General features: G+C 46.5%; 1 protein-coding gene and 1 long non-coding RNA gene across 2 annotated transcripts; one reads left to right on the top strand and one right to left on the bottom strand.

Annotated features, from left to right (window-relative positions):
* Positions 1 to 4,246: 4,246 nt before the first annotated feature.
* LOC311252298 lies at positions 4,247 to 8,775 on the top strand. Its single transcript, XR_014621512.1, has 4 exons — positions 4,247 to 4,397; positions 4,696 to 4,745; positions 6,175 to 6,493; positions 8,338 to 8,775. It is a non-coding gene; the product is annotated as an uncharacterized lncRNA (long non-coding RNA).
* Positions 8,776 to 11,556: 2,781 nt separating this feature from the next.
* Positions 11,557 to 23,580, bottom strand: kcna1b (potassium voltage-gated channel, shaker-related subfamily, member 1b). Its single transcript, XM_084345325.1, has 2 exons — positions 23,164 to 23,580; positions 11,557 to 22,857 (listed from the first exon to the last, which is right to left on the bottom strand). Exon 2 carries the CDS (start codon positions 22,678 to 22,680, stop codon positions 21,190 to 21,192), a length of 1,491 nt encoding a protein of 496 aa, XP_084201451.1. The 5' UTR covers positions 22,681 to 22,857; positions 23,164 to 23,580; the 3' UTR covers positions 11,557 to 21,189.
* Between the last annotated feature and the right edge of the window lie 2,313 nt (positions 23,581 to 25,893).

Below are 25,893 nucleotides of genomic sequence, written 5' to 3'. Positions count from 1 at the left end.
CTCTCCCCCTCTCTCTCTCCCTCCCTCTCCCTCTCTCTCTTCCCCCTTCTCTCTCTCTCCCTCTCTCTCCCTCTCCCCCCCTCTCCCTCTCTCTCCCCTTCTCTCTCTCTCTCTCTCTCTCCCTCTCTCTCTCTCCCTCTCCCTCTCTCTCTCTCTCCCCCCTCTCCTTCTCTCTCTCTCCCCTTCTCTCTCTCTCTCTCTCTCTCTCCCTCTCCCTCTCTCTCTCTCTCCCCCCTCTCCCCCCCTCTCCCTCTCTCTCCCCTTCTCTCTCTCTCTCCTCTCTCCCTCTCCCTCTCTCTCTCTCTCCCCCCCTCTCCCTCTCTCTCTCTCTCCCCCCCTCTCCCTCTCTCTCCCTCTCCCTCCCTCTCTCTCCCTCTCTCTCTCTCTCTGCCTCTCTCTCTCTCCCTCCCTCTCTCTCCCTCCCCCTCCCTCTCTCCCTCTCTCTCTCTCTCTCTCTCTCTCCCTCTCTCTCTCTCTCCCCCCCTCTCTCTCTCCCTCCCTCTCTCTCCCTCCCCCTCCCTCTCTCCCTCTCTCTCTCTCTCTCTCTCTCTCTCCCTCTCTCTCTCTCCCTCCCTCTCTCTCTCTCCCTCCCTCTCCCTCTCTCTCCCTCTCTCTCCCTCCCTCTCTCTCTCCCTCTCTCTCCCTCTCTCCCTCTCTCTCTCCCTCTCTCTCTCTCTCTCCCTCTCTCTCCCTCTCTCTCCCTCCCCCCCCTCTCTCTCTCTCCCTCCCTCTCCCTCTCTCTCCCTCTCTCTCCCTCCCCCTCTCTCTCCTCTCTCCCTCTCTCTCCCTCTCTCTCCCTCTCTCTCCCTCTCTCTCCCTCTCTCTCCCCTCCCCCCCCTCTCTCTCTCTCCCTCCCTCTCCCTCTCTCTCCCTCTCTCTCCCTCCCTCTCTCTCTCCCTCTCTCTCTCTCTCTCCCTCTCTCTCCCTCTCTCTCCCTCCCCCCCCTCTCTCTCTCTCTCTCTCTCAGGCTGCTGCTTGTTGTTCAGTTGCCTCTCCTCCCTCAGTTTTTTGACATCTCCTCTCATCTCCTCTCGTCCCTCTCACCAGTTCACAGGTTACCATGGCGACACACAGTAGTATTCGCCTGTTGCCAGGGCTCGTCTCCATGCGAGCGCAGCATCCCTCCCACGGTGATGTGATGGACTGTGTGTGTGTGTGTGTGTGTGTGTGTGTGTTGGACGTGTGGCGCTGCGGTGGAGCCACAAGGTGGAGCCGGAGGCCTTCTGGATGACATCAGAGCTGTGGCAGAAGAAGGTGGTGTGTGTGTGTGTGTGTGTGTGTGTGTGTGTGTGTGTGTGTGTTTACAGATGTTGTCAGACTCGTGTGGAGCTTCTTCCTCTGTAGTTAAACTCCTGCCGTCCCTGCTCTGGGAGTCGGTGAGTTTCAGGTTGTGACCCGCCGACACTGAGAGGCAGCCTGGGAGTTACAACGACCCAGAAAACTGTGAGGAAGACTGAGGAGAGCTTTATTAACATGTGGAAGAAGAAGAAGAAGAAGAAGAAGATGAAGATGAAGAAGAAGAAGAAGAAGAAGAAGAAGAAGAGTTAGGTCTCTGTTAACCTGCCAGTGTGAGCAGCAGATGTTTGTGGACACACTGTTTCCTTGAACCAGTAACCTCATCATCACCAGACTCCCTTAACAAATGTGGTGATTTTAAGAGTTGTTGAGTTAAAACAAACTTTCTAACGTAGTGAAACTCTGTCTCTGACTATTTCTGACTTATTTGTTCCTTCTTGTAAATTCAGCAAATGTTCTCCATGAACTTCTTTCTGTCTTTGAGCAGAAACATGGCGTCTGTTTGTCTCAGTGATGGACGGGTTTGTTTATCATATAGAGCGGGACGTGACGTCAGATCCAGACTCATGTCAGGTGTGAACTGAGTTGTTCACTCGTCTGATTCTTTTTTAAAATTGATTATTTATCACAAATTTAAAAAAACATCTGTTTTGACTCTGAGCTCTGTGAACATGTTCTTCACTTCCTTTGTCTTATTTCCTTCCCATCTCATTTTTCAACTCTCATTTATTTTAATTCATTTGACTCTGGTTTTATTTGACGTGTTTTAATTTGTTGTTTTTGAGCTACAACACAAAACTTTGAGTTTTTTATATTACCAGGTGATAATCGGTGTGCAGGATCCTCCGTCCTGCTCAGCCCGCTAAGAACCGAAGCAGCGTCTCCACGCGATGACCTTCCTGAGCCGAACACTGTTCGTCCTCACTGACTGACATTAAGCTGACACCAGTCCGTTCAGCTCGTCCGTCCTCCAAAGACGACTCTCCCAACTGTCCTTTTGTCCTGAAGACTATCGTTTTGACGTATTATTCACAGCTCCTATTTTTAGCGTTCTGTCTCCGGCCTTGAAAGGCAGCCCAATCCTTACAGTATGTGCACTTACACAAGCAGAAAGCCAGTATCCGCTGTCAGTGTGTATTAAAGACACGTCGTCCCGTCCTGTGGAAGGCCTCGCTGCAGGGCAGTGAGCCTGTGTGTGACGAGAGCAATGAAAACAAACCAGAGACAGAAAAAACCAACAAAGGGTAAGGGGCAGGGTTATGTAAATGATGCAAAGGCTGGCTGCCCGGAGGACGAGGTGCAAGAGGAGGAAGAGGAAGTTTTCATAACGTGGTCTTTACAAGAGAGCCGCCGCTCCGGGCATCAACAGCAGCAGGGTGTTCTTGAATTACTCGCACACTGACTTCACCTTTTATTCACGACTGAAATGACTTTCATTAACGCCGTCGCCTCCATGTTTGTTTCACCTGCTTTTGACTTCCTTCATACCGACGAGCCACCAGACGTCACCCCGAGGTCTCTGAAGAGCCAGAATGAAGTCCGGAGGGAAGGTGGGAGCCGTGGTCGCCATCTTGGCTGCGCCTGACTCCAACCAGAGCCCTTGAGTAAGGAGGGTCGCAGCAACGGATGTTCAAAATGATGATTGTCACGTGATTTAGGAGACTGCTGATCGTTCCAAGGAGTTCTAAGTAGACAATTTAAATGCATGAAAACATTTAGCAGTTCATAGATACATGATCGATTGATCCATTGATTGATTGATTTACAGTATTTGCAGCAAACTTCCAGGAACTATTGGGAAACTCCACGATCCACCGTTGCTTTTAAAAAATGGTCCATTGGAGTAAACGGAGATGACGAAACTCTCTCTTCTCAACGGCTCTGACTCTACCTGACCGACAGCTGACAACAGGTGAAGAGAGAGAGTTCAGGTGGAGCTGAAGAAACGGAGAAGAAGAATGAAGCCTGGTTACTGAAACACGCTCACCTGGCAGGAAGCTACAAGGCTAGCTAAGGCTAACGAGCTGGAAAAGAAAAGACACACAGAAAGAAAAGTGGGCTGATTTCAGATTTCATTGAGGGTCAGTTCATCTCGTTTCTGGACCAGTTGTAGCTCACGGGCCGTCGTTTTCCGACCCGACACTGAGCACCCTGTGTTGTCATCAGAGCGGTGTGAGCTCTGTGTGTCCGGCTCAGTAAGTACCTCTTGGGTTTGTTTTGCTGCTTGCTTTAACTGTGGAGTGCCACACACACACACACACACACACACACACACACAGACACACACGCTCGGTCGGTCTCAGGTGACAGAATCAGCTGTCGGGTTTTGCACTTTGCACCTTGTAACTGAGGAGTGTGAGCGGCGGCTTGTGTCGGTGTGTTGACTGCAGCTCTGTATCATCCATCATTTAAAGGCGTGCTTACAGAGCTTTGTTTGGTATCAATCATTTAGTCCTGTTGTTCTGGTGCCAGCACAGTGGATCCCTGCTGGACCGCAGAACCAGACCAACACTGTGAGGCGAGGCGGCCGGTCGCTGCTGGACTGAGCCCGTGACAAAAGGTCCTCCTTCAACCTGTTTTCATGCAGAACTACCACAGTTACCAGACTAAATGTTATTTTAACCCAAAACATGCTGGAGGTAACGTGCAACAAAAGTAATGTTACAGTAATATATTACTTTGAGCAGCTACAGAAGGACTAACGGGCCCACAAGTGGTCCAACAAGGTACACATGCTAACAGGCTAACAAGCTACATGGTTAACATGAAAACAGAGCATTCCTGTAACTTTACTGTAAAAAGTGTTGATGAATTCTGGGAAGAAATAAAATAATAAGCTCTGTTAACATCATTACAGTGACTGACCTCTGACCTACAGAGGAGAGCTGACAGGACTACATTTCCCAGCAGCCATCTGTGGACTCAGACAGCTCCCTCGGTATCATCCGTCCATGTTCCTGGTGCGTCTGAACCTGAGCGGCCGGTCTTTGGGTCACATCCCTCCTCCCTGTCCTCACGTCAGATTAGTGCCGCTGAGAGGGGATTTGGGATGCTACATTTCGAGGCGACCCATTGACAGCCCGTCACGCTTACCACCAGCGGTAATGTAAAAATGTGTCATTTGCGAAGCTATTTTAAGGCCGGCACCAGACAAATATTTATCCTGAAGCAAGACAGGAGCATAAGTGCAGAGCAAGACACGGCTCGATCAGACCCGACCTTCATAAGCTTCAAAACACACAGTTTTTTATGTTGCTGCTATGAATAAATAATAATAATAAATGAACAGAACCACAGTTAGAGAGACAACAGGTGAAAACAGCAGGTTGTTCCTGCACTGGTCAGTTTATAGATTCATATTCTGAATATTAATTGATCTTTTGTGTCTTTTGCTTCCAGAACACGTCTTCGTTCAGACAGGTGGAGAAGAAAACATCTACAACATTCAGGTGATTAATTAGTTCAGATGTGTTAATTAGCAGTGCACACTACACCAGGTGACTCTAATGTTAAACAGGCGATCGTACCGCTGGTCCCACTGTGGATCGACACCAGGCGGCAAACTTTTTCTCACTGACGTCATAGTTTTAGTTTCTGGAGCTAAAAGCCCAAAAACACTTCTTAGTTTGAAGCTGTGGGTTTATTTTCAAAGAGCAGAAGCTAACAAAGGCTAACTGTACGCTATCTGATATTAAATGTACTCAAGTACAGGAGGAGCAAGAGGAGGAGGAGGAGGAGCAGGAGGAGGAGGAGGAGCAGGAGGAGGAGGAGGAGGAGGAGGAGGAGGAGCAGGAGGAGAGAGGAGGAAGAGGAGGAGGAGGAGGAGCAGGAGGAGGAGGTGATCTGGTGTTCAGGTGAGCTGCTCTGGTTTCACTCTGCAGAACATCTGGTGGTTCAGGATCTTCACGCTCCGCTGAGCAGCTGAGAGGACAGAGTCTGCTCTTATTAAAGTGAATACAGTCACAACAACAAACTTTATCCAGTAAAACTGCAGATTCTTGAGACAAAACGTGGAGCTGAGAGAAGCTAAAAGGTTCTGATCCAAACAGCACCTGAGCTCATCGCCTGCTGGTGGATGCTGAGTTACTGTAACCTCTCCTCCTCTTACAGTAGAGCAGAACACTCAAGACAGTACAGATGTGAATATTTTATAACTCATATGATACAAGAAGGAAACAGGACACCGGGCTGAGCCGAGGTCCGCTCCACTCTTTCCTCGTTTCAAGAGTCTGTTTAAGTGCAAAATGCAAAGTGCAAGTGAAAACCTGCGGGCCGGCCCGCCGGACCAGCGCCGCTCTGAGCTTCATGAACTGTGGAAGCACAGGCGAAGAAAACAATGATAATAATCAGATGGAAATAAAACTTTATGTATAGAAATATTCCAAGGGTGCGTTATAAATATGAGATAAAATGTCCAAATAATGAGATAAAAAAGTTAAAAATATGAGATAAAAAGCAAAATTATGAGATTAAAGAGTCAAAATTGAGATAAAACATCATAATTATGAGATTCAAAGTCATTATAATGAGATAAAACTAAATGAAGTCATGTTTGATGAGATGAGCACAGACTCGGTCCAGTTGTGCTGTTCTGTCCTGTAATGAAGCTGCTGGTGTTCAGGAGGTGGCGGCTGGTGGTCGGGGTCAATAACAGCAGCTCATGTTGCCTCGGGGGCTCGTCGAAGGTCAAACCGGTCAGAGTTCAGAGTTCAGAGAAACCGATGTGGGAACAGGAAGCCGACATGTGAAGACACGTCGCAGCTCCTCTGTCGACACTGAAGGTCAGTGGAGGTCTCAGGATGTCTGACGCCTCCAGAACTGACCTGAACACGATTAATTATGTTGATAATGATGTAAAATGTGCATGTTTCTCTCCAGCACATGATGACAGAGAGAACCGTGTCGGTTCAGAGCTGCAGAGATTCTGCTGCTTCTGGCTCTGCTTCATGCTGTGAGTCCATATGGACGCTGGTGCTGGCGCTCAGAGCTCTGTGTCAGCAGACAGAGGAAGAGATGAGACGAGCCAACTGTTCTCTGCTGCGTCAGGCTGTCTGGAGGGAAACGCCCGGCTCGGCTCGGCTCGGCTCGGCCCGGCCCGGCTCTCCTCCTCTCTGCCTGAATAGACTGATGGAGGCTCAGGTAAGAGCTGGACGGCTCCAGTGGAAAATGAAACTCGAGGAGACAGCGGAGCTGTTAGGTGAGCCACGTCTGTGTGTCTGCATGAGGGAGAGAGACAGTGTCTGAGGGTGGACGTGGGTGGATGTGGGTGGATGTGGATGGATGTGGGTGGATGTGGGTGGATGTGGATGGATGTGGGTGGATGTGGGTGGATGTGGATGGATGTGGATGGATGTGGGTGGATGTGGATGGATGTGGATGGATGTGGGTGGATGTGGATGGATGTGGATGGATGTGGATGGATGTGGGTGGATGTGGATGGATGTGGGTGGATGTGGATGGATGTGGATGGATGTGGGTGGATGTGGATGGATGTGGATGGATGTGGGTGGATGTGGGTGGATGTGGGTGGATGTGGGTGGATGTGGGCGGATGTGGATGGATGTGGGTGGATGTGGGTGGATGTGGGCGGACGTGGGTGGATGTGGGTGGATGTGGATGGATGTGGGTGGATGTGGGCGGATGTGGATGGATGTGGGTGGATGTGGGTGGATGTGGGTGGATGTGGATGGATGTGGATGGATGTTGGTGGATGTGGGCGGATGTGGATGGATGTGGGTGGACGTGGGTGGATGTGGGCGGATGTGGATGGATGTGGGTGGATGTGGATGGATGTGGATGGATGTGGGTGGATGTGGGCGGATGTGGATGGATGTGGGTGGATGTGGGCGGATGTGGATGGATGTGGGTGGATGTGGATGGATGTGGATGGATGTGGGCGGATGTGGATGGATGTGGGTGGATGTGGATGGATGTGGATGGATGTTGGTGGATGTGGGCGGATGTGGATGGATGTGGGTGGACGTGGGTGGATGTGGGCGGATGTGGATGGATGTGGGTGGATGTGGATGGATGTGGGTGGATGTGGGCGGATGTGGATGGATGTGGGTGGATGTGGGTGGATGTGGATGGATGTGGATGGATGTGGGTGGATGTGGATGGACGTTGTGGGTGGATGTGGATGGATGTGGATGGATGTGGGTGGATGTGGATGGACGTTGTGGGTGGATGTGGGTGGATGTGGGTGGATGTGGATGGATGTGGGTGGATGTGGGTGGATGTGGATGGACGTTGTGGGTGGATGTGGATGGATGTGGATGGATGTGGGCGGATGTGGATGGATGTGGGTGGATGTGGATGGACGTTGTGGGTGGATGTGGGTGGATGTGGATGGATGTGGGTGGATGTGGGTGGATGTGGATGGACGTTGTGGGTGGATGTGGATGGATGTGGATGGATGTGGGCGGATGTGGATGGATGTGGATGGATGTGGGTGGATGTGGATGGACGTTGTGGGTGGATGTGGGTGGATGTGGGTGGATGTGGATGGATGTGGGTGGATGTGGGTGGATGTGGATGGACGTTGTGGGTGGATGTGGATGGATGTGGGTGGATGTGGATGGATGTGGGTGGATGTGGGTGGATGTGGATGGATGTGGATGGATGTGGGTGGATGTGGGCGGATGTGGATGGATGTGGGTGGATGTGGATGGACGTTGTGGGTGGATGTGGGTGGATGTGGATGGATGTGGGTGGATGTGGGCGGATGTGGATGGATGTGGGTGGATGTGGATGGACGTTGTGGGTGGATGTGGATGGATGTGGATGGATGTGGGTGGATGTGGACGGATGTGGATGTGGATGGATGTGGATGGATGTGGGTGGATGTGGGTGGATGTGGATGGATGTGGGTGGATGTGGGTGGATGTGGATGGACGTTGTGGGTGGATGTGGGTGGATGTGGATGGATGTGGGTGGATGTGGGTGGATGTTTGCAGCTTGTGCAGATGGTGCACTCACAGTATACATCAGCTCTCTAAGGTCAATGATTGTCAGAAGCTTCTTCCGCCTCCAACAATACAGACTGAGAGCGTCTCAGGCCCGACCTGCAGCCCAGAACTCTGACCCAGAGGACGGTAAACCACCGGAGAGGAGGTGGAGGGGCTCATACATCGTCTGTCCACCAGTCATCCACCAGTCATCCATCAGTCATCCACCAGTCATCCACCAGTCATCCATCAGTCATCCACCAGTCATCCAACAGTCATCTATCACTCCTTTCATCCATCCATAGATCCAATGTTTAAATTTAATGTCTGAGATTCTTCTCATTCCTCTTTTATAAAACGCGACATGTTATGTTCACATGTGAATATGTGTGTGTATGTAAGTTAAAATTCAAATGTTGATGTAAAAAAGTGAATTTTCCATGTAAAGAACATTAATTTCTCATGTGGAAAAATAAACTTTAAACATGAAAATGAATAAAAAATAAAAAACAACCACTTATATTTTGATTGACACGTGAAGACACTCGTCCACTTGATGCGGATCATCTACGTTCTCTCTCTTTTCCCTCAGATAGCGACGCTCTGTGTTTGGTCCTCCTCCTCTTCCTCTTCGTCCTCTTCCTCTTCGTCCTCTTCGTCTCTGTCTCTTCTTCTTCGTTGGTTTTCCTCGCTGTGCGTCCACCCACCTAACATGCACTCTGCCCCAGGCTCCCTCTCCCTGTCTCCATACATACAGAAGCAGCTCTTCTCCTTCTCAACACACACCAACGTTTACTGTATGCTGCAGCCTCGCTGTGGTGCACGCACACACACACACACACACACACACACAAAATAAACTGCATCTTATAAAAACGGAGGAATTAGTGTCAGGAAACGCAGCAGGATTTACATCCAGTGAGAGGCAATGAGGAGCGAGGAGACGTTAAAGGAGCAGTCCGACTGTCAGGGCGAGAGTTTGTTCATCAGCGTCAGACGAGAAGATCGATATCAGATTCATCAGTGAGCGTCCGGGGCGGCGGCCGGTCCACGTCGTGTTCACAGTTAGACGTACGGCGTGGGGAATGAAAATGGCCGTCGGTTGGTTTCATGTAATGTAACTAAAGCCTCTATAGGGAGGCGCGAGGGTCACATGTCTTCATCTGCTCTCGCTGAGTTTGAGAAACATGTTGACCAACTTAATCACAGAGCGCTCTTCACCTGTAAATATGGTGATGACATCATGCAGGTTATAACTGGCAGCGAGCCGTGATTGGTCAGGGATCAACGTACAGTCTGTCACGACTCTCATCTCTGCCGAGTCACGGCGAGACTTTGTGACTCTGCGACACGGCGACCGCCTCAAACACACTGCGAGTCTCACAGAAAAACAAAAGACGTAATAAAACGACCGCTGTTTAGAAAAGATGTGGATTATTTTCAGGATTACAACTTCAAACAGAGCCTCCAGCTCTCGCCTCGATCTGACTCATCCAGAAAGAAAACACTCTTCACACACTCCCACACTCCCTCGCCGACAGCAGTTACAGCTGCAGCAGGTCACATACTGCACGTTTGGCGGGTCTTCAGCTCTCGGTGTCTCGCTCCAGCTACGCCCCGATCACCATCACTCGCTCAGCGTCACCTGCAGGAAACTCGAGGGTTTCTGAGGTCTGAGCGTTGTTGGAAACACGACTCACCAACATGTGGAACGAAGCTCGAGTCGTTTTCATTTCATATCTTTGCCGAACGTCAGCGCTGAAGCGTCCCTGTGCACGATCTGCCTATAGGCCCGACTGTATGAGTCACTGTGTTACATGATGGGCTCAGCGTACATGAGATGTTCTGGATGACACCTCTGAGGTTATAATGCAGCTGCCGGTGTGCAGCGCAGCGTCGTGTGCTTGTGTTGTGTTGTGTTGTGTTGTGTTGTGTGTAGTTGGAGCCGTTACAGACGCTGCTGAGAGTCGTATTCTTAGCTGGGTAAGAATAGCTCCTCTGTGACTCAGATGGTTCACTGCGGCCCACAGAGCAGCTCCAGAGTATCTACAGAGTCTATACTGCAGCAGGACGACGAGACCATGAAGCAGGACGCTGTGTCCAAAACATGTTCTAGCTCGTCCTCTTACTGTGTTTCCTCTCCTCAACCTGACTTCCTGTTTCCTTTCTGCTCCTTCTACGTTCTCCTCCTCCTTCTTTAGATCTCTAGGCCGTCAGTGAGCCTCACATTTTGGTCCGACTGTGAAGAAGCAGGATCCGTCGTTTGCAGGCATCCCATTCATTTTCTGTGCAAGCAGCCGTGCAATGCATTCTGGTAGAGTCGCGTTGTGTTTCAAGAGATGTAGCGTGGCGTTGACCTCTTCTCATTTGAATAACAGTTTAATTCTAGCTACTTTATGCAAATCAGGGCGTCCGGTCCGACAACGTTGCCTGTAAACTCCTGAAAACTTTTGAAAAACAGCTGTCATGAGAAGGGAAATGGACGTCAATAAAAAAAACAATAAATGATAATGATTAAGTAAAAATCAAGATGTGAACAGGAGGAAAATAAAACCATCTAAGAATGACACAAACTGAATTTCCACAGCGGCTCAAAGGAAGATGAAACATTTACACGTGTACTTCCTGCTCCAGTGTTTCTGTCCGTCAGTGACGTGAGCGTGTTGTTCAGCAGGTCGTCTGACACTCGGAGCTGCTTCACATGCCGGACTATTTTAGAGAGGTCACATCTAAACGTGCTGCTGTTGGACTGCGACATGTTTCTGTTTGTTCCTGCAGTTTGACTTTACTGGTGTCCTGGACTGAAAACACCAGGCAGGAGAAAACTACTCTGAGTCCTGTGAAACAGAAGTGGAGGAAACTATCAGTGAAGTCTCGAGAGAAACAATCACCCATACCTTGATTCAGGGGAGTCAAGATAATTGACAGATTGATACTGTTTTATTAAATTAAGATTTCAGCTTAATAAAGGGTCTAAACAACATCTTCTCATTACACCTGTGATCTGAGATGACTGAGCCTGACTTTATATCATCAGGAGGAGATGATGACTCCGTACATGTGCAGAACTTGCCTTAGAAACATCATGTTTTTAAGCTTTCTTCAGTGTCAAAGTAATCCAGTGATAGTCGTCTGTACTTCCATGAGTACACTGCAAACAGGAAGTGCTAACAGCTAATTCAGCAAAGATTTAATGGAGTTTTGGAGTATCTGGGTTTTTTTCTGGTTGTTTTTTCAACTGACTTTCATCATCATGGAGGTGAGGCAGCTTTAACTGGTCGTACGTTACAAATAAAAACAAACAACACAGTCGTATCTTTCAAAATTTATTGAAACTGTTGTAATATGATGAGATCAGAATGGACATAAATCGTCGACTAACCTTGCATAGGTTACAGACTATGCTCACCAACGAATGACAAACATTGCATACTGCAGCGAGAACCCAAACGAAACAGAAGTTCAAATAAAAAAGAATCGACGTGTTGCAATCTCAACGACTGCAGGGTTCAGGGAGGATCTCAACAGCCCAGCGGAGAGTTTATTTATCTTTTATTTTTTTATGACGTCTCCAGCACTGGGACTTTAAGTCATCATGGTCGGGATGAGACTTTGGCTTATGACTGTGAGTGAGGACGAGAGGGGACACGAACTACTGCTAACAAACCTAATTAGTCCCAAAATAACCAATCATCCAGCTGAAAATAGACCATTTTTAAATGATCTCATGACGAGAGAACAAATGTCGTGACGTTAATAATAATAATAATGTCTGTTTGAGTGAAAATATACCACCAGCATTAATTCATGAGTGATCATGGAGCTGTCTCCAGGTTCTCAGCAGAAGTCTGTCACATGATGATGCTTCCTCTTTACACCACACCATCATCATCATCATCATCATCATCATCATCATCACCATCATCATCACTCGTGTCATGGCTTTTTAGATCACATCCCCATGAACACAGCAGCTGATGCAGAGTTTCTCAACCTGTTTATTTTTAGCTTGACTTTGGTTCGACATATCTTTGTTAGCTGAATTCCTCTGGGATCTTTGAACAGTAAAAATAGTCTTTGGGAACTGATGATGTGTCGTCGTTTTCATCTTAGATCATAAATATCATTTACAGGCTCATAATCTGTGGAGATACTCGAGGTTGTCGGCAGCTAATTATACAGTCAGGGTCCACTTTTTTTTAGAGAGTGGACTATTGAAGCTGCCTCAAGAATAAAGTGTCCAGCCGCCTCGGCCTGCCGGGTCAATACACCATATTTTTGAGTACAAATTTATCCATTAGCCTTCAATAATTAACAACAACGACAACAATGTCCATTCCAAGAGTCCAATTTTATGTCAGCATGTCGGGAAAACAACCGCACAGGTCGACTGTGAAAGCAGCTTATTACCACCCGTATCAACTTTCCTGTGAGGCAGTGACCTCTAGTGGCCGGAGTGATAATTACGGCAGCAAAGGAGGAAGTCAGGTGATGTAGTATGAGAGAGGGAGGAGAATGAAGGTGGTTGGTCGTGTTAAGAAAGCGCAGGACTCTCGACCAGGAAGCTGCTCCTGCGTAAAAAACAACACACGATAAGTTTTTGTTTTTTATACCGTCACGAACATAACGTACGGATGTTCATCACTGAAGTGAGATACGTTCGCTGTCGATGGTACGAGGATAATCAGAAAAACAAGCCACTAAGTTGTCTGTGCAAGCGAGTTAGGATCCAGATTTTTTCTTTTCTTGTTAGGCGGCGACCTCTAGTGGCTGTACTGGTTATTACAGCAGCAAAGGAGGAAGTCAAGCAGAGGCAAAACTTGTGTATGTAGTTATTCAAACCCAAACCATCAGGATTTCCAGAACCTAGAAAGTAATTTTGTTGCCTAAAGTTTACAGTCCACATTTCCGGTTTGGTGGTGACCTCTTGTGGCTTCAGCAGCAAAGGAGGAAGTCAGGAGGTCGCTCTTAACTTACTAATGAAGATAATTTACGCCGTTATTTTAACCCGAACCCGATGTTTACATGAACAGAACCAAAGTGCGACGACGGTACGTTTATTACTGGGAATAGTCATGTTTTATTTTGGGAGTCACGGCTCCTCGGTCAAGTTAGCATTAGCTAGTTACCCATGAGACGCGTCAGCTGTTCTGATGTTTTCACACCACTGTTAACACACTGCTGCATTGATGCTGACCTGTGAGGGTAGCATGCTAATGCTAATTCATCTTAATTAAACCAGAGACCTGTTTTGGATGCGGTTACACAAATATTTTGAGTTTTGGACTGTTGACTGTGTGAAACAGTTGCAGTTTGTTTAGGTTTAAGCACCAGAACTACTCGGTTCAGTTCAGGAAAAGATCCTGGTTTGGGTAAATATAAGTTGTTCGGTTAAAAACTTTCTATAAAATTTTGACTCACGTCTCCGGGGTAGACGTCCCGTGTTTGACCCCCCGAACCCTCGAACCCTCCGACCAATGCTGACTACACTGGAGGGATGTCACCGCCTGTAACGTTGGGCCGCTGACCGAGCCGTCGAATTTGACATGTTAGGAGTCAAATCAGCAAAAAAGTAATCAGTTTAAGAAATCTTTGCATTTCTTTAGCAGATACTCGGTACATGTACGTAAAGCTACGACGAGGAAGCTTCATCTTTTGTTGACTGCGGCGCCCCCTGTGGACAAAAGATGACGTCAGACTACAGAGCAGCTTCCTTCAGCTCGTCCTCGGTGCCACAACATCAACAATACATTTGATTTGACTCATCCAACCCAGATAATACAGAATCATAACAAGTTCAACACTCCCCAGAGTACATTTAATAAATGTCATAATCATTGATAGATTTTCTAAATTGTTATTAACTTCCTTCTGAACAAATCAATAGACTCTGATTCAGATGATTGATTCATTTTACTGGTCAGTGATCTGGTGTAAAGAGCAGAAATCATGCAGTATTTTTAGTTTAAAGCTGCACATGAGTGTTTTTATTTTAACACTGGACTAAATGGTTACGTGTGGCGTGACAGGTGTCGCTCATTTATTGCAGCTTTAAGTAAAAAACATATCACACAGAAATCCCTAAAACTTCTGTCGAGGTTGAGAAACTCTGCATTCGTGGCTTAATGTCAGCAGTCAAAACTTATTACAGGAGAATTAAACCAAAATATCTTCCAAATATCCTGAAAACAAACAGATTTAACTGGTTGATATGCAGCTCAGTGAAGATCAATCGTGTGATCGGCAGTAATTAACATTTTGGACTTGGCAGTTGGAAGCTTGAAAACCAAAATCGTCGTTTTGAAAACTTTAATTTGGAAGGAGAGGCGTCGATCCCGTCCTCGTCTCTGCAGACAGAAACAACATGCTGTAAAGTTTGTGAACCAACAATCTAGAAAATGTTTTTCCGTCTGTCGAGCTGCTCCGATGATATGAAAAAACAAACTATAAAACATCATTTGGTCCCTTCAGTGGTGCAGGTACGTCTCAGACTTTGGCCTAAAACACGACAGATATGAACAAACAGAATGTAAAAACCACGACACTACCAACTACCCTGATGTTGCTTTAATCACTAATTTTAAACATCTGTCAAGAAAATATAGAATTTCATTTTTTATGTGATTTCATTCTTTAAAAAAAAAAAAACAGTTGTGAGATTTGTTTGTAATTTTGCTCCCTCGGACCGACTGCATGTTTGACATGAAGCACCTTTGAAGCTTTTATTTTACTTTTTATTTTTTATCTGACTGAAACTTTAATTAAAGGGATTTTTTTTTGTTCTTCGTTCGACGGCAGTTTGTACATCGAGCCTTCAGAGGCCGGTTGATGACACACAGACGCTTCACACGCAAACGCACAGGAGACATGTCGTCGCCACAGACATGCAGCGTGTTATTTCAAAGTAAAATCTCGGGCAAAATAAAATAACTTTTACACAAAAAATGATGGAAGTAAAAGCTGCTGAGACTCTTGTTGACATATGAAGCAGGACACAAGATAAAGAATCATCTTCCAGCTTCACGCAGCTCAGATTTAAATGTCCACATCAGCACTTTGAGTCTAATAAATCCTAAACCGGCACAACACGTGGGATCAGTTCATCTTCTGCTGAACTCTGAATAAAAGTAATTAACTGAATAACTAATCCTCTCAGCTTTGGGAGTTTTCAGGTGTTTCCAACAATCCTGCCGACCTGCTCGGCCTCTGTCGGGTCCTGAGACGAGGCGTGAAGTGGAAACACCTGTGTGGGCGACGTGCACGGCTGCTCAGGTGTTTAAAGAGCAGACGCGCACGTCGACTCTGATGAGATTCAGCTCCAAATCTCCAAGTTGCAGGAAGTCGTTTTCAAAGTGTGAAATTTGCCGATGAGTCTGCAGAGTTTTCATCCCGAACCAAATCCCTCCGCAGCTGATTTCACTTCTGAGCTGTCGGAAATAAAAAACCTGCAGACTCTTACGTAACTGAAGCTCCTGACTCAGAGGAGGCGCTGCTGTTCAGCTGCTCCACACAAGTTGCATTTTTGGAAGCAATGGTTTCCTCAGACTGTGCTCACAGAGACCCGTGGGTTTCAGACCGACCGAACATCACACTGATGATGTTTCTGCAACTAAAACACCTTTAACAGCACTTGAGTCAACACATCAGAGAGTTTCTTCAAGGTGCCTGTGAACCACCACAACACTGAACTAGTTCTGGTCTTTCCATTACTGGATCAAGCTGATTCAGACAAACTAAATACAACAACATGAAGGTTTCTTGTTGTAAAAGCTTCACATGTTGGTGTGAAGGAGCCGTGTGAACATTAAGACAGAAATCATTTGAGTTTCAGCTGAATCCTGAAGAGTTTAGGATTTTCAGACCGACAAGATCAAGAAACTCAGAATCTTTCACCTGAATTTGGACAAAACGTGTGTCAGTGGTGCGTTCAGGGACCTTCAGCAGTGTCTGAAACTCTAATATCAAAAGATTTGTGTTACTTTGTCTTGTGTGATAATCTGTGGCTGCTTTTACTGGATGTTTCTACAAAAAATAAAGAAAAATTATCATATGAATCGCAGGTAAAAATGTTCATTAAAGGTGCAATGCGTAAAACAGTTTTATAGTTTTGTGTAGCATGCTAACCAGCTAGCTCCTAGCCACTTTGTACCTCATAGTCCAACAGTAAACAACAACAACACTCCTAGAGTCTGCTAATACGACTGCTAGCTCCGTGGTTGACTGAGCCAACGAGCTAACGGCAGCTACAGTTAGCAGCAGTTAGCGGGGACTATGGAGACCAAATCTTTTACATATTGCACCTTTTTATGTAGGATCCCAAACAACGAGTTATTTTTAATAATCTGAGCGTGGTGGCCGAGTGACGGACGATCAAAGGTGCTTGGGATTGTAGCGCTACGGAAGCCCTGAGGGACAAACTGAAAAAATATCAAGGAACTAAATTTATCTTCACAAAACAGATTCATTTTTTTTTTATCTTAGTGTCTTGAGAAACTGAGCTTTGTTATCCCGAGATAACCAGATAAATGAATGATCACGGAGTGTAAACGTCCCTGACAGCAGCCGTGATGTCGACACACTCACGTCACACCGACAGGTAAAACATTCAGACGTTCATGTGAAGTAGTTTTCACGTACGTTATCTCAGGAAAACACTTCTGTGAAGACGACATGAACAACTTGAGATCTCGAGAAAGAAAAGAAGAGTTGTACTCGTCATCACGGGACAAGACGGGGGAAGTAATGTTTGACCTTCACACTGAGAAGCGGATCAGTACAGCAGTTCTTCTGTACGGCACCATTTTGCATCTTAACAACAGGGGAATGAAACCGCTTTCAACTTCCACTCACTATTTGTTTTTAAGTGTCACATAATTTGTTCGAGTGTCGCCTCACGGTCGAGTTGAAAGTGTCAACACTGAGCGAGGAGGGAGTCTGTGGGGGTGAGAGCAGATACGTGTTGATCATTACGTGATGATTCATCACTCGCAGCTGTCATTGTGGCTGAATTTTGAGAACAAACTGCAGCAGAGAGCTGAAGCCAGCCTCGTGCACATTTTGTCCAGATCTCTCTCCTCGTTTTTAAATCACTCAGACTCAATAATCGCTCCTCGTGTTGACGTTTTCCTCCTGAAAGCACCACAGCAAAGACAGCCATGTGCTCCCTCCTCAGAACAACACAGCAGCAGCAGCAGCAGCAGCAGCGCCATTTTGCTGGCATGCAGAGTGACTAATGCCTGTGGTAATGTTCAGATGATGCTGGGTTGCTGGCTGCTCTGCAGAGGAAACACCGACTGTGGTCAGATTCATCATTATCTCTCTAAATCCACAGCTCCCAGCCAGAGAAAACGTTTATTCTCCTCATAATTTCTCCCCAATTTCTTCAGCCTCAATTATCCAAACACTGAGAACACGTTGGATTATTTGAACCTTAATAAAGCACGAAGCTGTGAGACGACCACGTGAGGCTCATTATTTCCACATTTTCAAAGGACAGATTTGTTTTAAAACGTGCAGATCTACTTTATCGGCAGTGATTTTGTCTTTTTCTGGCCCCAGGAATCAGAGGGCGGCAGTGTTTTGTGCAGCCAGAGGACGGCGTTCAGCTGAGTTTACAGACGACAGGCTCCTCTGACGGTGGCAGTCGATATGAAGTGATAAAGAGCTTCAGATCTGCAACAGTCCTGCGAAATGTTTGGCGCTGCGGTCGGAGCCGTAGCTTTAAATACTGACGTCGTGTCTCAGGAGGTTTTTGCAGCCTGTCCTTGGATGTGTCCATGTGTATATAAGTGGTCCATCCATCAGACGGTAGTGAGGCTGTTTATTGATCAAACCAGGCTCAGAACACCACCTTTCATCATTAAAGACACGTGTAGGACTTCTGACCTCAGCACAGCTACGGCCCCGCCTGCAAACGTACTTTAAGGATCTTTGTAAGAAACTGAAAATAATGAGCCTCATAATAACGCAGTAGATGTGTCTTACTGATATCAGTTTCCTGTTTCTGGTATTTTTCTCATAGTCTTATTCTCATAATTGAGCCGCTCGCTTTGCAGCCGACACCGGTACAGATTTGGGAAACAAGATCCGGCAACATCGTCTGTGACAGCAGCACAAACCTGAGAAGTCTCCAAATAAACTACATGTTTACATTAATCCACAACGTAAGTGCTGCTGACACCAGAGTTAGCCTTCTGCATTAGCAACTGATGCTAACTATTCCAATCAGTACACAGGTGAGCTTCATCGAACGGAGCAGGAAGTAAGTGAAAGTTGACTTCTGTTGAAGTAGAGTCATAATATTAAATGATAAGTTATACATCGACAGTTTGCTGCTCAGCTAACCAGACAGCTAGCTTGGTTAGCCGTCTGGTTGCCCCATGAGTGGATCCTTGTGCTGTTACGACCCACAATCAGAAAAGACACAATTTTGAGAATAACACCCAAAATACTGACACGTTCTTCAAACTGAAGCACGACGATGAAAACAACCTCTGTCGTTCTGACGTGTAACGCAGCCATGTGTCATCAACCGTCACCATGCGAGGCCCCAGGAGGAATATATTCATATCTTTATCGAAACATGTTTGTCTATAACCCTCTTGTTTTCCAGATGTGCAGGGAGCAGTGCATCTTTATGGCAGGAGAAGTTAAGCTGCACATAGTTAAGCTCTTTGCTGTCTATTGTAGCGGGAGGCACTTTAATCAATTCTATAATGAGACGGGGTTCAAGGCACTAGAAACTAATTTTAGATATATCTATGAAATTTGTTAAATATCACTGCTTTCCTTCTTGAAACTGTTTTTAAAAGTCAAATGCAAGAGAAAAAAAAATTGGGGTCACAAATCACATAAAATGATCTCATGCACTCCGTCGTCAAAGATCAAAGCTTTAGATAAATGAAAAGGAGGATGTAATTTCAGAAATGTCATTTTTTTAAAGAGATCGTCGGATGTCTCTTCCTCTTTTTTTCTTGTTTTTTTTTTCAGCAGATTTGTCCCCTTCAGCAGTTAGCTCCGTCATCATGCACCGTTATCCTGTCGTTAGCTCGACAATAATGAGGAGAATCATCATCATCATCATCATCATCATCCCCCAGCTCCCGAGGTCCCTCCACAACTGCAAGCAATTTAATACTGTTGTCATGCATTGAGTATACATAGCTATACCATAGCTAATTAGGCCATAATGCTTTAGTATTTTTGACATGCCATGATCTTCGAAAAAAGAAGAGTTCCTGTTCCCTTAATGCTTTTTAACATTCAACACTTAAATGCTCCAAAATAACTTAAACAATAATAAATAGCCAGTGCACTTTTGGTGAAAACAAATGAGAGAAAAAACTGCGATTCCAGGAGGAGAAGATGAGGGTCGAAGAAGGAAAAAATGTAAAAAATAAGAATGAGGTAACGTCTTGTGCATGCCAATATAAGAGAGAAGAGAGTCTCCACATGCTTTTATATAAAGGAGTGTTGCGTGGCGTCACACAGGGAACCTCCAGCCGATCTGTAGCAGCAGCAGCAGTGCAGATAATCCTCCACGAGGCTCGGCTCGCTTCCTGTTTGTTTCTGATAAGGTGCCTGGAAAACATCGAGTTTTTCCAAAAAGTCCCTGGATGTGCCGCAGAAAAAACACGCCCCGAACTTCAACTGTAATCCACTGCGAGTGCGTTTCTCCAGGAAGTGAGCCGTCCTCCGGCCCGTTCGTCAAGTCTCAGCTGGGCTTTGTTGTTTTTTTCTTTTATCCTGAATGTTGAGTCTATTGCTCAGAGTCGGGGAGGTGTCGGGGAGACTTTTTGATAAATTCGTGTGTCAGATTAATAAATCGTGCCACTTATTCCCTTTAGTTTGTCGAGTCGTTCTATTCTTAATCGTCTCTGTTTGTATTTACTCGTATCTTACACCACAGTTGTGTTTATTCTTTATCACTGTTGTCTTAATGCCTTTGTGTATTTTGTGTGCAGCACTTTTAGAGAAGATGCTTCACAAACACGTCTCACAAAATCTTTCTCTCCAATGATTCCTTTGCTCCCTTCTTTCTCTCTCATGTCCATCGTTATTTTTTTTTTTTACGAAAAAAGCTCCAGAACAAGATTCACTTTATTAATTAGATCATCTAAGTTCATCTGAGACAAACTGGAGCACTTAAATTTGCATTAAAGACGCGACAAAGACGACGATACCGAAGCAACGTAAAGATGATTGCACTATGAAAGAGGCCCTCCACCAATTTAGGGACGCACTACCAACATATCCAGGGTCAGACTCCAAAAATCACTGTTTCCTACATTTCCCATAATGCAATCCAACAATAACTACAATAATGTCTCTTGTTGGACCCTGTCTTCCAGGTAAAGGCTTGCAAATTTGGATTTAGAGATCAACATACTCTAACTGCTGCTCCCTCATTTCATGGCAAGCACCAACACCTAATATTTCCCATGATGCAACTCAGCGGTGTCTTTTAATAGACTCTCCCTGGCTGGTAAACACCCACATCTTTCAAACTGAACACCTCCAGTTTGTGACACAGGCTTTTCTGTCGTCTCGGTGCCAAAACTAGAAGAAGACGTCTCTGACGACATCGCTCAGGGTGAATAATCTGCTGCAGAGCAACAAGAAGCCATAAACCTGTGAGCAGCAGCTCCCTGTGGTAGATTGATGGAGTTCCCCTTCAGTCTGAGGGAATAAAGAAAATGTCTAAAATCAGTGAATAATTTATCAAAAACGTTCCCCCGACACCTGCTGATCTTTGAACTATTGCCGAACAACTCCGTCGTTGTGTTTTCATGATGTAACTGAGCCTCTACCTTTTTTATAAAGTGACCATGTGTGCCTCTTTGAGTATTCACACATGTTTGAATGCAAAAGAAGAATAAAATGCACCAATGGAGATAAAGCATCCGGATATTTCTACAATATTTACACTGGTGCGTCGGACGCTGCCTCAGACGTCGGTCAGCAGCTTCGTCTTGTTCACACAGTTCTGGCTGGGCGCCGTGCAGTTGGCAGTCCTAAGGTTCGCTTCCCTAAAGTTGTCGATGCTGTTGTTCATGTCCTCGTCTATCTCCATGTACTCCGACTTGCTGACCACCGAGGAGCTGCGGCGGCTCGAGTTGGTCTCCGACGCCAAGTTCTGGTTGCTGACGTTGAGCAGCTGGGCCTGCTCCTCGCCCTCCGTCTCCCGGTGGTAGAAGTAGTTGAAGTTGGACACGATGACGGGAACAGGGAGCGCGATGGTCAACACTCCGGCGATGGCGCAAAGCGAGCCCACAATCTTCCCCCCGATGGTCACGGGGTACATGTCCCCGTAGCCGACGGTCGTCATGGACACCACAGCCCACCAGAAAGCATCCGGGATGCTGGTGAAGAACGACTCCTTCTCCTCGGCCTCGGCGAAGTAGACGGCGCTGGAGAACAAAATCACGCCGATGAAGAGGAAGAAAATGAGCAAGCCCAACTCTCGCATGCTCGCCTTGAGAGTTTGGCCCAAAATCTGGAGCCCCTTCGAATGTCGGGACAGTTTAAAGATCCTGAACACCCTCACCAGGCGGATTACCCTGAGAATAGCCAGAGACGTGGCCTGTTCCCCTCCTCCCTTCCCCTCCTTGTTGTCTTGGTCGTCGGCCAGCTCCGTTCCGAGTGTGATGAAGTACGGGATTATAGCCACAATATCAATCGAGTTCATCATGTTTTTAAAGAACGCCGCCTTGCTGGGACAAGCGAAAAAGCGGACTATCAACTCGAAGGAAAACCAGATGATGCAGAGCGTCTCCACCACGAAGAAAGGGTCTGTGAGGACGTTTGGTTTGTAATACACGGTGATGTTCCCGACTATCTGCATCCGCGCGTTGGGATCCTCCTTCAGTTCTGGTAAAGTCTCCAAACAAAATATGACTATTGAAATAAGAATAACCATCACGGAGACGATGGCGATCCCCCGGGCGGGCCCCGAGCTCTCCGGGTGCTCGAAGAGGAGCCAGATCTGCCGCTGGAACTCCTTCTCGGGGAGGGGCCGCTCCTCTTCTCGGATAAATCCTTCGTCCTCTCGAAACTTCTCCATGGCCTCCACGCCAAGTTCGTAAAACTTTATCTCCTCTGAGAACATATCCAGGGGCACGTTGACCGGTCTTCTTAGCCTTCCACCGGACTGGTAATAATACAAGATGGCGTCGAAACTCGGGCGATTCCGGTCAAAGAAATACTCGTTTCGTAAGGGATCGAAGTAGCGCATCCTCTTCTTGGGGTTCCCGAGGAGAGTCTCCGGGAACTGGGCCAGAGTCTTGAGCTGGGTCTCGAAGCGCAAACCCGAGATGTTTATGACCACCCGCTCGCAGCAGTCGTGGTCGTCGTGGTCGTCGTCGGGCGGGTACGGGTCCTGCGGGTGTCCCGGCAGGGTGGAGGTCTCGTCCATGTTTTCTGTTGACACCACGGTCATCCTTCCTGGTGGGACGAGGACAGGAAGAGGAGGCGGCGTGAAGGTGAGGAGCAGCAGGTCGGAGTGAAGAAGCCTCTACTGAGGCCGGTCGCTGTGCAGAGCCTCCGTCTCCATCATCATCTCCACCATCTCCGAGCTGAACATCCTCCTCCTCTACAGCGACGCTTCGTCCTTCACCTGCGAGAGGGCGAAACAAGCACAAGACGTCCCTTCACATCGCGTTTCTCGCTGCTCAAACACCCCAACATGAAGAGAGAAGCCCTCATGCAGTACAGTAGAGACGCCTGTGCTGCATTTGCTGTATTTTTACCGCATACATCAGTATTCAAGTTTGCAGTCCTGCTGCGCTTCCTCTCTGCGCACATCAGGACTCACACTCATCCCACCACAACATCAACTGTCACATGAACGTTTCACACATTCACATGAACAGACACTGTTTTAGATCTGAAGGATGTTGATTCATGATCAATAAAAACCTACCTGGGCTGAGCTGGAGAGCAGCAGATGGAAGGAATGTCCTCTCCCTGCGCACCTTCTCCCAACTTGGCTTTAATACTGATATCGCTTTACAGGATCTCTGAAAAATTAATAGACTATGTTGTCTTGGTTAACATCCGTATCCTCTTGGTGTAGGTTTTCAGCGTCGATCGGAGCAGCCCGCTGCAGGAGGAGGAGGAGGAGGAGGAGGAGGTGGAGGAGGAGGTGGAGGAGGCTTCAGACGGCTTTGAACCGCGGCTCAGCAGCAAAAATCCTGACTGACTATTTATCAAAATCATGCTGGAAACACGAGAGAAGCGGTCGAGTGAGAAGATATCAGAAATAAAAGAGGCTGGTGGAGAGAGAGCGGCGAGGAGGAGCGACACTGCAGCATCAGCAGAATGAAGACCTCTCTCTCTCTCCCTCTCTCTCCCTCCCTCTCTCTCTCTCTCTCTCTCTCCCTCTCTCTCTCCCTCTCTCTCTCTCTCTCTCTCCCTCTCTCTCTCTCTCTCCCTCTCTCTCCCTCTCTCTCTCTCCCTCTCTCTCTCTCTCTCTCTCTCTCTCCCTCTCTCTCTCTCTCTCCCTCTCTCCCTCTCTCTCTCTCTCTCTCTCTCTCTCTCTCTCCCTCTCTCTCTCTCTGTGCTGCTGCGGTAAAATAAAAAAAGGGAGAGAGAGAGAGACAGAAAAACAACGCGGAGGCTCCAGAGGAGAGGCGGTGCGGTGCGGTGCGGTGCGGGTGCAGGATCCCGCACTAAGAGGAGACAGGATGTGAGGATGTGGCTCTCCGGTAATTTGGAGGCATGTTGCGGGATTTTCACGTAGAGGAGAAGGAAGTGAGCGGAGGAGGGAGGAGGGAGGAGGGGAGGGGGGGGGGGTTTCGACGCAATGCAGACAGACTGTAAAACACAGTTGGCACTACAGTGTGTGTGTGTGTGTGTGTGTGTGTGTGTGTGCTGCACGATGCTGCATCCAGTCGATGGATCAATGCACGCAGATATATTGATCATGTGTTATATAATGTCTCCAGTCTGACGGCTGACTGGAGGAATCTGCAGCAGGAAGCCGCTCAGACGCTGTTTGCGACAGTCAGGCCCGCGTGTCGGTGTAAATATCCCCGGTGTTGCTATGGTAACAGGGAGAAACCAGCAGAGGGGTGTTTATTTATTTATTTATTTGTTTATTTATTTATTTGTTTGTTTTGTGTGTTTCCTGAGTGAAACTATGAGACAGAGAGAGAGTGACAGGTGAAGGATGAGCCACAGTGATCAGTTGATCAGGTACGGAAGCCTGAAACACACACACACACACAGACACACACACACACACACACACACAGACACACACACACACACACTCACTCACAGACACACACACACACACACACACACACAATAACATAAAACGTGACATGGAAGGAAAAAAGTGAATTAATGGAAGAATATAAATTAAGATGAGCGTAAATTGAACCTTTAATTTTCATTCAGGCAAAATAACTTCAGATTATATTTTGTTAGATTTAGAAATTTAAAGAAAATGACTAAATATTTAGAATAAAATACTGAATCAAATGTAGATTAAAATTATGACGTTATGTAGACATTAAAAAAATAAACAGTACATTTCTGTAACAAAGTTAAGTTAAACTGACGTAAAGAGAAAGTAACTCACAGTTATGACTCATTAAATCTAAATTAAACATATTTACTCTGTCAAGCTTTAAAATACTGTTGTGACTTTTTGAATTAAAAAAAATCTAATAATTCTGATTTAGTAACTTAAAGTTACAGTCACAAGATAATAAAGATTATCAGACTAAATTAATTCTCATGAATGAAACTGACGTCAAAATGATTTTAACTCAAGTCAAAGTTTCTTTATGACGATAACTGAAGAAACTTAACCAAAAGTGAGACTTTAAAAAAGAGTAACGATGATTTAGTAATTCTGATTAATTAACATAAAGTTTCATTAAAGTTTTGACCAAGGCAAACTTACAGAAATCACATCACAGCTGAAAACAATGATAAATCTTAAAGGTAAAATGATAATATAATAATTATAATAATATAATAATTCTCCCACCTCAGTACATGAGTGTTTATACCTCCTGTCTGTATGTTCAGAGGTGATTTTAAGAGAAGCTCCTTCATTAAACACGAAGCTTCACGTGCTGATAACTGAGATAACGACTGAGCGGAGGCTTTAATCAGAGTGGAGTGAATTATAAGAGGTGGATCTGGATCTGCAGTCGCTCTGAGGCCGACTCGGACTTTATCTGAGCGCTGGAGATAGAGATCTTCACCTCTATTGTGGAGGAGGTCAGGTGAGCCGGGCGACTTTAATCCGGCTGATGTGAAACTGGAGCTGTTCAGAAAAGATCTTTGCTCCTGTGTGAGCCGGATTCATCTTAATAACTCAGTCGAACTGAGACATGAAGCCTGTGAGGAAACCTGCAGGTTTTAGTCAGAAGAAGTTACTGATGTTGAGTTTAACGTCACTGCACACTGACTTACAGGAGAGGGCTGGAGCTGGAGCGATGCAGCTCAGACGTCAGGATAAAACGTCCCAACGTCTCTGCAGACCACCGATACGCTCACATGTGTGTTTATGACGATTTCCAGCCGTGTTTGTGGCGATAAAACTGGGTAATCAAGGAGACCTGGGGACAATATCCAGCTGCGTCTGTGGTGGAAAACTGAAATGTTGGATGGGAAGACGGGATCATTTCCAGCT

Source organism: Pagrus pagrus (assembly GCF_965226575.1).
Source record: "Pagrus pagrus genome assembly, chromosome: 23".
NCBI lineage: Eukaryota > Metazoa > Chordata > Actinopteri > Spariformes > Sparidae > Pagrus > Pagrus pagrus.
This window is presented reverse-complemented; position numbering and strand designations above follow the sequence as displayed.

Bases quoted from the DNA above. Each gene is read 5' to 3' on its own strand.
- kcna1b (XM_084345325.1), bottom strand. From the start codon at position 22,680: ATGACCGTGGTGTCAACAGAAAACATGGACGAGACCTCCACCCTGCCG.